The sequence below is a fragment of the Prinia subflava genome, chromosome 4 (assembly GCF_021018805.1).
Source record: "Prinia subflava isolate CZ2003 ecotype Zambia chromosome 4, Cam_Psub_1.2, whole genome shotgun sequence".
In the NCBI taxonomy this organism is placed as follows: domain Eukaryota; kingdom Metazoa; phylum Chordata; class Aves; order Passeriformes; family Cisticolidae; genus Prinia; species Prinia subflava.
In genome coordinates this window covers 52,768,509-52,786,164 of record NC_086250.1, presented here as the reverse complement: position 1 = coordinate 52,786,164, position 17,656 = coordinate 52,768,509, and the positions used below count along the sequence as shown (strand labels likewise).

General features: G+C 36.6%; 1 protein-coding gene across 1 annotated transcript in view; it reads left to right on the top strand.

The window, feature by feature from the left end:
* POT1 (protection of telomeres 1) overlaps nt 1-15,504 on the top strand; it is a 60,352-nt gene extending 44,848 nt beyond the window's left edge. The window contains exons 13-21 of the mRNA XM_063396786.1: nt 1,355-1,443; nt 2,575-2,619; nt 3,068-3,224; nt 4,506-4,711; nt 5,954-6,089; nt 8,683-8,777; nt 10,310-10,401; nt 12,533-12,638; nt 13,672-15,504. Coding sequence (XP_063252856.1) covers nt 1,355-1,443; nt 2,575-2,619; nt 3,068-3,224; nt 4,506-4,711; nt 5,954-6,089; nt 8,683-8,777; nt 10,310-10,401; nt 12,533-12,638; nt 13,672-13,784 — 1,039 coding nt within the window. The 3' untranslated portion in view covers nt 13,785-15,504. The remainder of the gene's footprint in view (nt 1-1,354; nt 1,444-2,574; nt 2,620-3,067; nt 3,225-4,505; nt 4,712-5,953; nt 6,090-8,682; nt 8,778-10,309; nt 10,402-12,532; nt 12,639-13,671) is intronic.
* Nucleotides 15,505-17,656: the final 2,152 nt, after the last annotated feature.

The following is a 17,656-nucleotide window of genomic DNA, read 5'->3' as shown; positions in this document are numbered from 1 at the left end:
GCCATGACAGCCAGTTTCTCTGGGAGAATGCTGTGGGAAACAGGGTCAAAGGGTTTACTAAGGTCCAGGTGAACTACATCCACAGCTGTTTCCTCATCCAGTAAGCAGATCAATTTGTCATAAAAGGAGATGAAGTTGGTCAAGCAGGATATATCTCATAAACCCATGCTGGCTATGTCTGATCCCCTGGGTATGTGCTACTCCTTTGTGTGCTACATGATGGCAGACAGGGTGATCTGCTCCACGACCTGCAGCACTGAGCTCAGGCTGATAGGCCTATAGTTCCCTGAATTGCTCCTCTGACCCATCTTATAAATAACCATCTGCAGTAATTTTCAGTCTACTGGGACCTCCTCACTTATCCAGGACTGCTGATAAATGATAGAAAGTGGCTTTTTGAGCACTTCTGCCAGCTCTCTCAGTATCCATGGGTGGATCCCAGGCAGCCCCTTAGACCTGTGTTTGTGTAAGTAGTGTAGCAGGTCATTCACCATTTCCTCTTAGATTATGGAGGCTTCATTCTGCTCCCTCTCCCTGTCTCCCAGCTCAGGAGGCTGGATACTTAGAGAATAATTGGTCTTACTATTAAGATGGAGGTAAAGAAGGCATGGAGTACATTGGCCTTTTCCTCATCCTTTGTCATTGTTTCCCTCCACATCCAGTTAAGGATGGAGATTCTCGTTAGTCCTCCTTTTGTCAATGATGTATTTGGAGAAGCTATTATTTTTGTCTTATACAGCAGTAGCCATATTAAGTACTAGTCAGATTTTGGTACTTCTAATTTTATGGCTGTGTAACATCCTTGTAATCCTCCTGAGTGATCTGCCTCTTCTTCCAAAGGTTATAAACTCCTTTTTCTTCCTTAGGAAGTGCTAAGTAAGCAAATTCCACGTTCCATTATCAGGAGTTCTGTTTCCAGTAGCACATATTACTTTTGGCACTATACAACACTTACTGTTTAAACCCATAAAACTGTGAGGATATTTTACCTTTATGTACTTTAACTCTTATGACTATATTCTGATATTTATTTGGTCTACTGTCATCCTTGTTGGTAGATTGCCCAAGGAGAAGCTGTTAGAACATACTTACTCTATTTGGAAATGGTGTGTTTCATGTTCCAGAAGTGATTTGGAAAGTCTCTCATCTGCATCCTCCTGAAATTTCTGGCTCAATTGAGTTTTATGTCTCAGCTGGAACATTTATGTCTGAACATTATATCTGTGTTTTGATAATAAATAGGTTTCATGTAGGTTTCTTTGTAATCCCATACATATATATGTGTGTGTGTGTGTGTATGATGATATATAAAAGATTTCTCTAGGTTATAAGATATTTAGCCGTTTATCTTTAGATTCTTAGAATCTGTGGATCTGGCAGACAGTCAGAATATGGAAAGCGTGTGTTCAATGGACGTGGACAGCACTTTTGACAATGTTACAGGTAAGAGCAACTGAAAGCTGATTTTCTTTTTTCTGATATATATACATATATATATATATATATATATATATATATGGTCAAGATAAGGTCACAGTTGCTGCTTCTCTATGTCTGTAATACTACTTTCACATTCAAAACCTTGGAGAATGCTTTCAGTTTATTAGACTGGAAATTTACATTACTCTTTCTGTCTTCCAGCACAAGCATTTCATATTACAAGGAAAGATACTTAGGAGTTAGTGAATAAATTCTTAAACACAGATGGTGTTCTTATATTAGATCACAAAGCAGAGTTATATAAGTGCCTCCCTCTAAAGGGTGATTCTGCAGGGACAGGCACTGAAAATGCTACTAAGAGCTGCCTTCTTGAGGAGCCCTTCTTAAGCCATTGGATGGAAAGTTGGGGCAGAGGTGTAAGGTGCACTTCCATGAAACAGTGATACCTTATAGACAGTTCCACAGAGGCCATATTATTTTCAGAATGATATTTTAGCGCAGGATAAGAATAACGAAAAGGAATTTAAAGCTGGTTGGACATAGTCTGTATCTTTGCTTCTAGCTTTTAAAAATCTGTGTTACTCAGCCATTATTAACATAAAAACGTAAAACATTTCTGGAAGGATGCAAAAGTAAAGAAAAAATAAATGCTTCATGTCCAGTCCATAACTGAAAATTTAGAAAGAATTTTGCACTTAATTACTGCGTTCTCTCTGTGTAGTAGAGGTTGTTTTGAGGGGGGACCAGGCAGTCCTTATTGGTCTTAGAATAATGTATTTATGTTCTTGTCTAGAAGGATTACAGAGGATAAATACAATTTATGTCAGCAGATAATTCACAGTATACTTCTGAAAAGTGTTCACTTTGATAAGCACTCCTATTTAACGTATATGCTAACTTCCCCTCTAGTATATAAACTCTTGATATGCAATGTATGTCTCCTGCTTACTTTTGCTGCTTTTGTTTGTTTGTTGTTGTATTGTTTTCATACATTATTGGGATTTTCATTTTAATTTGGTCAGCTTTTGGTTTTGTGTGTGTACCTACCTGTGTATCTACCTACCTGTTTGTATGTGTCCATGTGATAGAAAAGAAGGAAGGAAAATAATTAGAACTAATTCTTCTTGATTTTAGATCTTGAATTGCACTTGCAGAGATGTCAACAGTTATCTGTTACAGGTAGGGAACACTTTGACGTTAAGGTGAATTCTAATTTTGCTAAAGAATAAAAGTATTTTTGAAACATTATCTTAAAGGTTATTATAGCAAGAGCTATTCTAAGAGTAGAAATTCCAAAAGTGTAACTGCATTTATGTTGTATGTGGTTTATTTGTTGTTTAAAGGAATAGAGTGTTTGCATATTTGTATATTCTACTTTCATTTGGTTTTTCTACATGTTGTATTTCTGTACCCTGACGTACACCGTGCTCCTGTGGCCTGATGAGATTTATCTTACTGACTGTAATAACAAGTTGTATTGATAAAACTAAAGCTGCATCTGTGAAGGAAAGAGAAGTTGGGAATTAAAGATAAGCTCATACCTGCGATTGCCATTTCTGGTATTACAAATATTACGGTAATTAATAGTATGCATGATGCTTTTTCATCTCTCTGTATTGTTTTGCAGTATTAACAGATCATCAGGATTTGAGTAATACAGAACTAAAAACTATAACAAACAGTAGAGCTCCTCAACAGTATCGCATTAGAGCAAAGCTGAGAACTTACAAACCCCAAAAGCTCCATCAGTCCGTTAAACTTCATTGTTCCAAATGCAACTCTTTGTAAGTGTTTCACACAGGATAAGTAACTAGGAATTGCTCTGTATGTTTTGGGATGCCTCAATTTTCAGTGTGTTTTCAGCTTTTTTTCTGTGTAAGATGAGCTGAATGTAGAAATACATCATTTTGTAGACAGATTTGAAACCCACTAATAATAAGTAGGAAATTTTAAAATCATCAGATGAGTTGAATTTACAGAATCCTTTGAGTGCTTCCAAAAGAATAATTTTTCTTCATTTGCAAATGCAGCAGTAGAGTTTCTTCCATACCATAGTTTTATAGAGGTATCTTAAGTGTTTCTTTATTGCAGTTTTAAAATAGGATATGCATACAGGTATAATAGTCTCCAAGTGAATTAGTAAAGTATCTTTGACTAAAGTGCGTTTTCCAGACAAGGCATCTTTTCTGGATCCAGAAATATCAGGGAAATCACACAACTTCAGTCCATTCCCTTGAGACCTGTCACTGTTCACCCAGAGAAGAGATCAGTGCCTGCCAGTCCTCTTCTGCTCATGAGGGAGTTCTAACTGCAGTGGGGTCTCCCCTCAGTCTACTCTAGGCTGAGGAGACCAAGTGCCCTCACCTGCTGCTCATGTGGTTTCCTCTCAAGGCCCTTCACCATCTTTGTTGCCCTGCTTTGAACACTCTCACAAACCTTTTACAGCCTAATAGATTCTGTACTATTTGTGTAATTTGGATGGGCCTGCATTATTGCTTCTCTGTGTATGACAAGTGGAAATGCAGGAATGGTGCACTCCAGCAGGACAGGATAGAAACTGTGGTTCAGAGTTTTAGATTTTCCCTTGTCAGTACTTACGTGAAGTTATTCTGGTCCTGTCCTATTTTTCTTTTTTCTCCCTCAATTTATGTTAAGTCAAACACACTAAAAGATAAAACTTGAAATTATATAAGTTTATGTAGTCTTTTCACTCTAGTGAAGTGGTATACAGTTTGTGGTCCTTCTAAAGCCCAGCTGAAATCACATAAAGCTGGTGGGTTTCGTTTTCCATGGATTTTCATTTGTGTGGGATGTAGCCAATAGGCTGTCTCTGCTCCTAGGTAAGTTAGCATATTACTTAGCAGATTTATTAACATGGAGAGTCATAATATACTATACAACTCTTAATGTTTAAACTGATAGAAAAATGATGGTATTTTTCCTGTATGTACTTTAACTCTCTTGACTATATTCTAATATTTATTTGGACTACTGTCATCCTTGTTGGTAGATTGCCTAAGGAGAAGCTGTTAGAACATACTTATTCAGTTTGTAAATGGTTTTAGGCAAGAAGTTCCAGACAGAGATGACTTTGACTTCGTTCTACGTGGCTCTGCCGGTACTGCCCCAAACCCAGAATTACACAATACATCCTGGTATGAATCTGTAACGTGGACTACACAAGACCAGAAACAGAGGGAAATCACCATCCATTTTGTGAAGCATGATGAAATGCTTCAACATCCTGAAGACACCTTGCTTATGATAGAAGGTAAGGTAAATTAAAAATATATCAATTCTTATGGCACTGTTTCTGCTCTGTGTATGTACAGAGTAAGGATACGTTGAAGTTGTGTTCAGTGTAAGCAGTAATATTCATAAAGGCATCTTCAAAGAACAGAAAAACTGAGCTGGAACTATAAATCACTGTTGTGCAGACAGGAGATGGTAATTCTGTGAAGGTCTTGTAAGATGCTTCTGTCTGTTTTAGAACTATGCCAATATTGTTTATTGTTGATTATGCTAAAATTAACATCTGAATATGTCCTTTTTTCTAGCTATGCTTACTGGTTTTTCAGTTCTGATCTAAAAACTTGCCAAGTCTTCTAAACAAGCCTATTTTTAGTATTGGTGTGGAAAGTTTTGAAAGGCTTCTGGTAATACAAGCCTCCAATTAAATTTGTCAGCCTCTGGATGTCAGTGTTGTTTCAGATTAATACAGCTTCTCTCAGTGTGAGTTTTTTTGGTTTGGTGTGGTCTTGTATCAGATTTCCTCAGGAAAGAGAAATAGCCACTGACCTTTAAACAAAGCAATTTAGCAAGAATACTATTGAGGAATTTTTACATAATAAAAATAATTAATTGCATATAGCACCATTCAGAGTTCAAAATAAATTGTGCTCAAGTAGTGATGTGAATAAGCAGATGTGAGTCAGGTGCTCCTTTGTGTGAGGGTCAATGACAAAACCCCATCTGTTTTCTGCTTTCTTTTATAATGGAGTAGTTCTGATAGCTGCGTTATTTCTGACATGTTCCAAACTGACTTCAATCTAACCTTTTCTTTGTAAAAAGAAAGAGAATCTATTTCTTCTCCATTTTCCTAGAACAGCTGAGCAATATAACTCAGTAAATCTATTTTCAAGTATTAACGTGTCAGCAACTAAGTATGTCTGTGTATGGATATAAAAGGTCAGCTTGATTGCTTTGGTTTTTTTCTAAGAAAATGACTGGTAAAATCATACGAGTAATTATATGAAAGTGATGTTAACTAAATACAACTTGGTTACAGTGTTAGCTATGAGGAAGATATTAAGGCATCTGCTTTGATAAATGTCTGTTTCTTAATTGAGTCTGTTTTTGAGTAAAAGTGAGAGGGTATTAGACTATTTTTTGAGTTTTCAGTTGTGGATATCAATTATTATTGAAGGCCTTGAAATCAGCTGAGAAATGTAAGTTGTTCAATTTATTTCTGACTACTGTTAAAGAAACCATGGGGGTTTTTTGTTTTTAATAGGTGGAACACGAAAAGAAATCTGGAAGCTTTCAAAAAGATTTAAGTGTGTTATTCCTGTGAGATCTACAGAAGATGATCTTGAATTATTAGATCTTTCAGCTCCTTTTCTTCTACAAGGAACTGTAAAATATTATGGGTAAGTTAAAAGTATTTGTAGATATTTTGTAGATATATCTAGTTGTAGTAATAGACAGCATTTTCTTGAGTAATTCACACTGCAGTGCTTGAAGGGGTAACTTACCCAAAGATTCTTTGATGTAAAATACAGAGCATGATGCACAGTACTGGCATCAGGGATGAAATGCCATATCATTTGGCATCTGGTATCAAAGGGCTGACTGCAGTTTGGCTCTTGATCTGTAAATCTTAAGCCCTTACTTACACATCACTCCAGTTTCAGTCTTGTCTGTGGTGTGTGGGTAGGGCAGTGTGCTGTAGAAATGGAAATGGACATGCAGTGCATGTGCCTAAATGCCTCTTCTAGTCCAGATCTTCCATTTTCTTGTCTCACTTAGACTAAAGTCAAAGCATATGTTGTTTTTAAAACTGTATGCTGATGGATTTTGTTTATATACACAACATAACAGATAATATTTAAATAGACAGCCAGAAAATAATCTCAGCCTGTCAATCTACAGCTCATTCTCTCTCTTAGAGCTGGGAAAGACTGAGGTTTGGAAGCAGTAAGGGACTTTGAACAGCCTTTCCTTACCGTTTGTAACTTACTGTGATCCACAACACTGCAAAGAGCCTTACCTATTTGTGGCTGTCATTCACTGTCGAGATGATTTCATCAGGTTTCTGAATTCCACAGTTCCAAAGCTGTGGAATACAGTACCCACAGCTAGGTGTGGTGTTTGTGATCTGCCATGCAATGCCATGTTCCTGCTCAGTGAGAGCTGTCAGCAGCGTGTTCCCCCAGAAGTGCCCAGCAGCATGCAGCTACATGAACTCAGAAATTCCAGTCTCCTCCATGCAAGCTACTGAGTCCTCTCTCTCAGCAGTTCAGGCAGAGCACAGTGCAGCGGGGTGCTGTGCTAGGTCTGCAGGCAGTAAAAAAAATTCTATGCAGAAATATTCCACCTTTCATGTGAACCCTAAAGTTTCCCATAAGGGCCATCCATAAAATGAATACAGGTAATGGTTTCTCTCTTTCATATATAGTTTTGACCTTTTCAGATATTGCTATCCACAGATTTTTTTAAATAAAGGCAGTATATGGATACTCTACTGGGGCATGATTTTCACCAATACAAAATATTTCTGCTTGCACTTTCATAATCCATAAATTTCCCCAGCTACACACAACTCACCTTCAGACGTTGTTCTCTTCAAATGGTTGTAAAAGTAAATGGTTTGTATGATACTCTATGATTGCTTATAGGATATTTAGGAAGGAGTCTCACATCTGTGCTGACATTTAGAGCTGTGTTTCATGCATGATTTTATCAGTGGCATATACTGAGCAAAGTCTAGAAAAGAGTTTGTATGATAGAATGAATTATATGTGTGTGCATTTGCATGTATATTCATTTATATATAAAAATAAACATAGACACACTGCATATAAAAAGCAAAATTTGCAGTTAAGTTACTTTATTGGAGTTTGAGTGGGTTTTTTGAAGGAAAAGTGACTTCACTATATATCACTTAAGCAGAAGTAGTTTTATTGATTTTTATAACATGCTTTGCATATAATTCTAAAAAATGTTTATTTCAAGTTCTAACTGTAATATGCTAATACAGAAGCTTAATTTGGAACAAATAGTTTTGTTCTTTAATTCATTCCTTGAGGCAAATGGGAGCAACTTTGAAAACAGTTCTTCATTATTTCCATCCACTTGCAGCATTAGCTTACTATGTTACATGTAAAATTTACAATAACTGGTGTAAATACACCAGTAATAAAATAGATTGTTTTAAGAATTCTTAGTTAATATTCTCAACATAGGCAAAGCCAAATTTCTTCTGTAACTCTGTAATGGGTTTATAGTGTGCTACAAGTTCAGATTCATTCGTACTTCTACAAAGTGGGAAGTAGTGGCATGTGAACATGTTTAGCAATGTAGTGATCTTAGTATCATAGAATAGTTTGGGTTGAAAGAGCCCTCTCATGATCATCCAGTCCAACCCCCTGCCTTGGGCACAGACATCTCACACTACACTAGGTTGCTCAGCTCCATCCAGTCTAATCTTGAACACTTGCAGGTACAGGCAATCTACAGTGTTTCTGGGCAACCTGCTCCAGGGCCTCAGCTCCTTCTTTGTGAAGTGTTTCTTCTTTCTGCACAATCTGTATCTATCCTCCTTCAGTTAAAAATGTTGCTCCTTGTTCTTCAGGACAGGCCTTGGTTAAAAGTCTTTCTCTGTCTTTCTTATAAGCCCCTTTCATATATTGAGAGACCACAGTAGGGTCTGCCCAGAGCCCTCTGTTTTCCAGGCTGAACAACCCCAGCTCTCTCAGCCTTGATGTAGTTGTATTCCTGCCTAATCACTGAAGTGGTTTTTTTTTCAGATCTATTTCTTCTCATTGATAGTTCAAAACCAGTATTAAGGGGTTTGTTCTGCTCTAAAGCTGGTGTGTCTGGTGAAATAAGTTACTTCAAGCAGCAGTAGAAATATTTCTGCACTTCCACTTTGGAAGAGTTTGGGGAGAGGGTTGTGCTGAATACTTCTGGTACAAATACGTCAGTGTTTGGTTAGTCTCGATATCTTGTTTTAAATGCTAGGTGCAAGCAGTGTTCAACTCCAAAGCCTATGAAGAATCTAAGTTCCCTTGCAGCAGACCAGCAACAATCATGGGAACCAGCTGAAATAGCACAAGGTCAGCTGACATGATACTGTCCTGAAATACTTTTATGTCTTGATTCTGAAATGTTGATGTGAAATAGTTTGATTTGCTGTTCTGGGTTGCAGTTTTATACAGAAAGCATGTAATTATGGCTGTAAAATTCATTCACCTTTTACCAGTTGAAATATATTTACTTTTGGAACTATTGCAGTATGGATTAAAGGATTTTTATATGCTGACTACTTTCTTGTACCATTGGTATCAGTAGTAATATGTAGTACAGATGTCATGAATTTTTGGCTGTAGATGTTACTTTTAAACTGTGTACGTACTTACAGTCCTAGAAGTCAATCATGCTTTTTCTTTTGTAGACACTGTTTTTCTGACCTGAACTAAAGACAGTCTTATTTAATGACTCATACAAGTTAGACTTTTATCTTCTGTAAAATTCATGTTCCAGAGAGTCTGCAAGAAATAATATTCAAATGAAAGGAATTCTACCTCACCAATTATGTGCATTCTGTGCTTCATGTGTTCCTTGTGTTTCTATATGCAGTCAACCTGTTAAAATGATGTAAATGAAGTTTCAAACTTTACAACACATTAAGGAAAAAGGATATTCGCATGTTTATCAATTCATGTTCTAACATATTAAGTTAGAATATCTAGCAGTATGTAAGTTTAGTATTCACTTTCTAAAAGATGAAAACTCTACAAAAATACAGTGATTTTTCTAAATAAATTTTCATAATTGTATCCTGTTAAATAATTGTAAAGTAATATATAACTGGCAGTTATTGACATTTGATTCTCAAAATGAAAACAATTGTGTCCTGACAGTTACACTATTTTATGTATATTATTCTTCTATCAGCTGTACCTTCAGGCTAAATTACTAACCTGCAAGTATATCAGATCAGTTGAACATAAAATGACCACCCGTTTAAGTAGGTGTACCCAGAAAAGACTGATGCAGAGCTGTAGTAACTTTGTTTCAGTTATTTTTTTGTTTGCAGTATAACAGTTACTGCTGCCAGTGAGGGAGTGACTGTGGTCGTTTACTTACGCTGGAATTCTTTCAGAACTGCCAGCAAAGTTGTTTTTTGAACAAGCCTGGTAGCTTTTACTACATCATATCAAATAAACTGTTTTTGTCAGAAGATAGTTTTCAGGTGGAATTCTTATTACCACTGAATTAAGAGCACCTCTTCTTTAATGTCCCATAAATAAAAGAACACAGGAGTAGGAGGATCCCACTAAAGTGAGATCTGAGCAAATATTAGCTTTTTGTTTACCAGCATGGGAATAAATGCTTAAAAATCTTTATGTGGTTTTACATTCTCATCTATTAAAGTGTTTCTAGGAAAATTGCAACGTGGTCTCAAGAGATAAATGACATTTTGCTGTCAGACTTCAGAACCTCTTTGTTTTGGTCTTTTAATTTCTACTTCTAATGACAGTATTCAAAGTCAGTTGCTATTAAAATAGGGATACTCTCAGCTCCGAGTTGTTACAGTTTGCCTTGCATATTCTCTCAGAGAAATACCAATTTTTCTTTTCTTCAGTTTTAGGTATTGAACTGCTCCAGTATGTTTTTATTATGAAGTTTACACTGGTTGATGAAACAGGAGCACTAAATGCATACCTTTTTGATTATGTAAGTAAAGCTAGGTAAAGGTAGACTGTACAGATGACGTGAGTTCGGATTTTATTTGTTTTTAAAACAGCAAATGTATGTGCACAAATATTCATTATGTGTTACCTGCAGTGTTTTGTGGCAATAATTACAATGCTGTAGGGTTGTTAGTACTGTACAGAGTATTGAATATTAAAGCATAAAGACAAAACTGAAGCTTGAAGATAGATTTGTTTTTTTTAATATTTCCATAAAGTTCCATATATTCCTATGGCTGAATTTCTCTTTTATTGGCAATGTTAAATTATGCAGCCTGAATGCTGTGTGAATGATAGGAATGTTTCAGGATTTATGCAGCAAACTTCTACATCAGTTTAAAATCTCATTATCTCTTTTTTTAACTCTCAATAGAAGCTCTCCATTCAGTAATGCTTGATTGTTTTTTTTTTTTTTTGTTTCACATGATCATGAGGTAAGAAGGCCCTCTTTCCCTAGGCACCTATATCTTTACAGATATTTATCTTGGATTTCAGAAGCAGTTTATCCAGCTGCCTTGCTAACCTTAGAATTTAACTGTCTTCAGTTTTCTCTGAAGCAACTTAAGACCAATCCTGCTACCAGGGACAGTGAATACTGAATAGTTTTTCTGTCATGTGGGTGTGACAAAATGGTGTGGAACAAGAATTTAGTGGGATTTTTTTTTCTGCACAGCAGTGTTGTTTAATGTGTCTGGGAATTTTCTGCCATTATATTAAATTACTTTGAATGGGACTTTAAAGAGTACACTGCTCTTTGTTTAATTTTAAGACTGTAAGTAAAAATAGTATCAGAAAAAAGTGGGGTTTTTTAAATACATGGTGTTTTAACAGCAAAGGTAAGATCAAAGACTACAATCCTTATTTCAGTGAGTCGTCTTTCCCTTTTACTGCCCTTTCTCCTTTTTATATCAAGAAACTAAATTGCAAAAGGAAGATGGGGGAAAAGACTTAAACCATCTCTTGATGCAGAATTCCAAAAATTTTTACTTCAGGGTGGCTCACTTATCAGATACTGCTCAGTACTACAGTTTAACTGCAGGAAAATACCCACAGTTTCTTCTGAAGTGCCAGCTGCTCACATTCCTGCTGGTGGTACTTCAAAAATAAGCCAAGAGTTTCCAAGCCTAAACTCCAGTCCTTCAGCACCACCTGAGAAGGAGCTGGGCTGCTTTGAAGTGCAGCTTTACATTAACTTCCAGTTGCACTTCCAAAGGAACACAGCTTTTCTTTCCTCCCCTCCTTACAGGAACAGGCAGTGAAGGAAAAAAGTGAAAAAGTTCTATAGTCACAAGACTGAAGATTGAGAAGAGAAAGTTGTCAGTGTTATTTTTGCTGCTGAATTATCTGCTAACTTCTGATCATTGTTATAAAACATGTCATGGAAAAATTGTAGAGAGACGGATTATTCTGTAGTTGTATCTGTTTAAAAAATGAGAAATTACTACCAAAAATCTTAGCTCACTCTGAGAAGTTATAAGAGGATGAGCCTTTAGAGATCCAGGTAACAAACAAGTAAACTTGGAAAGAATAAACTTGAAGTTTTTTCAGTCACGCTTACTGTATGTGGTTTAGTAATACACAGAAAATTTTTATTTAATATTTTTGTGTTCCATTTATTATTTTCTGTCTCCATTCAGAGTGTACCCCACAGTATAAGGCTTTTTTCCATAGTTTCTAAAACTGCCAAGAAATGAAACTTGCACTAAGAGTTCCATGGATACACCCAAGGCTGCCCCTTGTTTTCAAGTGGTTTTGTTTCTCTCAAGATGTGAGGGACTGTTGAGGGGGACTGACCATCCTCTCTGGCCATAACATTGTCTGCTGTTTTCTGGTTATGGAGTTTCACAAGGAATATCTGCCAGTTGTGTATCCATAGAGGCTGACATGTGCTTTCTGGGTAGCTGTAGTCCCTAAGTACTCAGGGGTATTGAAAAACAGACTTAATTTTTTCAGACAGTTTGTGTTTTTTCTATTTTGGGACAGTTTTTTGAAATAATATTATTCTTCTGTTCTGTTACCTGATTTTAAATTCCTGAAAGAACATGCAATCAAGGTTCTGGCTAATGATTTCTCACACCTCTTTCAACACCTCATATTCTTCTGTTCTCTTGCAGGAGAAGTTTTTCCAGATTCCTGCCTCTGAAATCTTAACTAGTAATTTTCTTCAGGAAAAGATGCAGATGACCATGAATACACTCTGTCCTCCAGGAAGAAAATTTGGTCAGCTTGCTGTTATTTTAAAAGGGGAAGGGGGAAGGGGAAAAGGGGAAGGGAAGGGCTCTTTCAATCTGCTACTGCATATGCAAAGTCTTAGAAGTCAATATGCACAGGCAAAACTCAATACAGAAAAATGCTGGAGCCTAAAACAGAGTTTGTATTAATTTGTTCTGAAGCATGTGTTTCATATTAACTCTACCTTTGAGAAAGAAAAGAAATGGTTCAGTAAATTCTCATGTAGCATTCAGTAGTGTGTGACTACAGTCATGCCTGTGCAGGCACTAACATGCCACCTGTATTCATATGGAAGTTAAGCAGAACACCCTCATACTGAATGTCACAGCATGTTAAGGAAAACGGAAAGGAAATTCAGTGTATGGCACATGCTTTGAGTGATATCCTGCTTTTGATTGCACATGCTGACTTAGAGCATCCCTTGCCATGGGAAACATCCATGGAAATCGAGCAAATGCTCAATTCAAATCCATTTTTCAAATCCATTTACAGAGATTTTTGTGCAGTGTATGTGTCGTGGCAGAAAGTAGCTCTGCCTAAACTACACATATCCAAGGTAGATGGATGTGTGATGCAGCTCCAGCCTCCAGAGCATACTCCAAGTACATGGCTGACTACTGCAATCACCCTGGAGTCTTTGCCACACTTAGAAAAAGGTGTCCTGTAATAAAGATTGTAAAGGATTACTTTGAGACCAGTGAAATAGTCTCATTGAGACACATGGAGATGAATTTTTATGTATTTTATACTGTGGCTCAACTACTGGGTCCAAGTGTTTTGTGGAGTGCTGGTGCAGGGAGGACAAGTCTTAGAAGACTGTCACTGAACACCATTTCAGATCTTGTAGGAAACTTAAATGTTGGAATATCAAAATTTTGGAATTTCAAAGTTAACAATTAATTTTTCTTCTTACTAACTATTGTATAGTTAGATATCCTGGTTAAGTTCTTGTTCAAGTTATACTCGCCTGCTATAAAAATTAGAAATGAATATTGAATAGTAATTTGGTTTTTCTTGGTAGGTGACTTGCCATGGCTGGAATGTTTCATCAAGTCCTATAATGTCAGAGACGCAATGAAAAATCAAGTTTATTACCAGATTTTCGACACTACAATTGCTGAAGATGTCGTATAGTTATGTGTTGCTAATGGGAAGTAATCCAGTAAAAATCAGTTTCTGTGGGGGGCTGGGATCAGAGACTGTATTTAAAAAAATAAGCTTTGTTCCTTTCTTAGGAATTCAACCTGTTTTGATGAATTTTTAGTTTATGTATGAATGGGAATTATACTTTGAGATGTTTGCTGTTTTCCTGGCATACAACTTTGTGATCTATGGGCAAGGGGAGCTTCTCAGCTTTTCACTGGAAGCTGCTTGGCTTAGGTTGATGGAAGCAATCTACTTTCCATCCATCCTTCAAAAAGGCAGTGATAAGGTTACTCTAAATTAGTGAATTTTATGGATAAAAATGTAGTCAGGATGATGCTGTGTGTTGATTTTTGTATTAAATTATGGCAGCAGAGGCAGAGAGAAAGAGCTCTTCAGTAAACTTAGACTACTTTGTGCAAGCCAATATTACTGTTCTCAGTTTGACAGGGAGGTTGGTTTCTAGAGTCTTTGATTTTGTAGTGATATGTACATTTAGACAAACTCCTCCTGGTAGTAACTGCTACATGGACCAGTAGCTGTAGATTCTGATGGGGTTGTGAGTGTGACCATGTAGAGATTATCACTAAAATTAAGTCAAGCCATGAAAGTAAGGTAGTGTAAAATTGTGAAATAAATACAGACATTTGGTAGATGGTAATGATTCTGGGGTGGCCTTGTTGGGTATCAAAGTTTAGTATATTTATGAGGTGGGTCTGTTTTTTCAAAGGTTCAATCTGCCTTTTCCATCTTACATAATTGGATTGTGTGCCTAAATTTACAGATAAAGAACTGATGTGGTGCTATCATGGATTGAAAATTCTGCTGGACTAGAAAGCTATGTAGTGGTTTTATTTTGCATTCAGAAGTCTCTAGGACAAGTTCAGGACATGTTTCTGTAAGGATAATTAATGTAGAAATCCCTGTCAAATCAAATGCTTTCCATCAGAGCAAAATTACTTAGTATTTACAGCAGCTGTTTTCAAAGAATTTGAGAAGCAAGATGGAATATTTGTAAGTAGATCATTACTTTGATAGTAGATGACACTTTACTTTTTTAGTTTTTGAAGGCCATTTCATACATTATGCAATTTGTCTTAAAATATCATCAAATATCCTCTGGTAATTTTCTTGTACTGTAAAAAATTATACTGGGTTTATACATCGTAAGCCAAAATATTGTTCTTTATTGATCGATGTGTAGGAATAACCAATATTAAAAGTGTTGGGAGTGTATTTCCTTTAAAATTCTCTAAAAAATAAAAGTATTTTGGAATTGAACCAGCAGTTTATCAAAGAGTCTACTGACTTGAGAAAGTTTTCTTAAATTTTTCATAAATGCATCAACAGAAAATAGTTAGAAAAAATGAATATTATCAAACTTTAGACACTGGCCATACCCAAATGTTTTCACAAGTTAGAAGTTAAATTGAAGGCAATCTTCTTTGCTTTTATTTTATAGAGAGTATGAAAATGTGAATTTCTATTTTTAGATTTTTGGTAACAACTCTTTTAGATATTGATACTGTACATTTTTTCTAAATAAGTCTTTGTAAAGTAATAAAAAGATGTTTTGAACTCCAGTGGAAAATAAATCAATTTTACCACATGCCTTGTCTGAGATCCCTGCCTAAAAACTCTACATCTGCATCATGTGATTTCTTACTATTGAATATTGTATTAAAATGTTTAATAAAGATTTCTCCAAATACTGAGGTTTTTCTTGTATTTTACTTTTAATTTCTGTTTCATAACTGTGAAAACTTTGTCATCAGTAGCCTTCATCCAACATATTGCTCCAAATTAATGTATAGTTTGTTGGATTAAAATGTACATGTTTAATTCCTTTTCTAAATATAATGCATCAGAATAAATTAATAATTATATATTTTTTCATACTAAAGATCACTGTATAGAAAGGAATTACTGGACAGACATTTAAAAATGCCTCTCATTGGTAGCCTTTGTATGGAGCAGTGGAAGTCACTGAGGTGGGACTTGGACCTTAGTTACGTGTCCTGGTCAGTGCTGGGAATTGTGAGTGTCTGCCTGGTGGGTGGAATCCTGAGATTGTTGTGTCCTGAACATGCAGCACCAGCAGGCTCTGGTTTCTGAAAGATGAGCACCTCAGGCAGTAATGGCTTTTAGCCATTACCTACAGTTGTCTTAATTACAAATAAAAGTCTTTTTCCTTTAGTGAGTTCCTTGACCAGGTGTGTGATTTCAGTTCCTAAAACATTAATAAAAGTTTAAGTGTCTACTCTAATAGTTTTTAAATTACTGAAATATATATTTAAGGACACTCAAAATCTGAGCCAGTTGGAGATCAGGTTGATACTGGTATGCCAAAGGAGTAAAATCCCATTAACAAGAATGGGAACATTGGAGTGATTGCGTTTGACATAAGTCTGGGATATAGGGATGTCAAAGGCCATCTAGACATGCTGCCCTGTGGTCTCCATCAGGCAGAGGTGCCCTGGTCCTCGTGGTGTCATCGTGTCCTGGTTCTGGGCAGGATGGGGGTAATTTTTTGCAGTAGCCAGTAGTGGGCATGGCTGGGATGCAGAGTTTATTCTGTACCACTTCTCATCACTGCCAGGGTGGGGGAAAGGGACTCTCTTCTGAGGAGAAGAGGTTCCTTGCAGTGGAGTAAGCATGGCAGAGCAGGGCCCCTGGCTTATTATCGGGGATTTTTTTCCTGATAATTTCTTTTCTTGTACCTCCTGTCACTAGTACTGTTGCTGTTACTGTTCATTTTCTTGTTTCATTGTTGTTTCCAGTAAATTGTTCTTAAGTTATGACCTTTGCCTTTTGTGTCTCTGGTTCTCTTCCCCATTCTGCTGCAGGGGATGGAGAGGGGAATATGGAGGAGAGAGAGCAGAGCATGGTTTGGAGAGTCTTGGTGGGGGCACTGAACTGGGAACTGCCATTCCTAGACTGTGACATGTGTGTAAGGTCTCACTGCCCAGAAAACTGCATTTGACTTACAGGGAAACAGCTGTTTCCATTATTTGCTGTTTTGTTGAAAGTAAACCACGCAGCCTTAAAAGTAAGGAGAAAGGTGAAGAATTGCGTTTTCCCTACAGGTCAGTCAATGCATTTGTTTAGCAACGTGCTGTGGCTTGGATCCTTCTTGCAGGAAATAAAAGCAGAAAGGAAAACTTCCAAAGCTTTGTTTGAAGGGTTGGGAAAGGTCAGAAGATACACATGAAGGAGCAATGAGGAATGAGGAACGAACCTTAAATATCCAACATGGCAGTTCTATAAATCAGATATTGTACCTTGCAAATCCTTATGCAGATCTGTTGACTGCTGTGCTCTATACGTTTCGATATTAACTAGCATTTTGAATATTATTCCAGTATTATTGTAAGTGATTAACTAGACTTATTCACAGTTATATTTCCAAACAAGGTTAATTCTTCTGGGTCGAGTTACTAGAAATTCTTTTTATCCTTTAAAAACTGTATGGAAAAAGAACTGGCAAAATTACAATATTTGTCTTTCACCAAGTGCTAGGACCTACTCATATCGGATCATTTTTTTATGGCAAATATGGTATTCCACAATGATACCTTCTAAGTGTACCTTTTCACAGCAAGCTTACCGAGGCAGTTTAAAAATAGCAAGAATTTTCAAAACACATTTAGCTCTGCTGTAAGGCCTAGAAAGAGGTGAATGTCTGGCCTACTTTTCAGTCTGGGTAAGAGGTAGCTGATGTGATGTGATGGAGCAGGGAATCCTGAACTCTTTTCTTAGGGGCTATGGCAAAGGTACTCAAGCCTCATTTTAAATATCGAGGTCATTGGCTGATATGTGTCAGGAAAGCACAGAGCTGTGCCAAATACTCCTGTCAAGAGCAC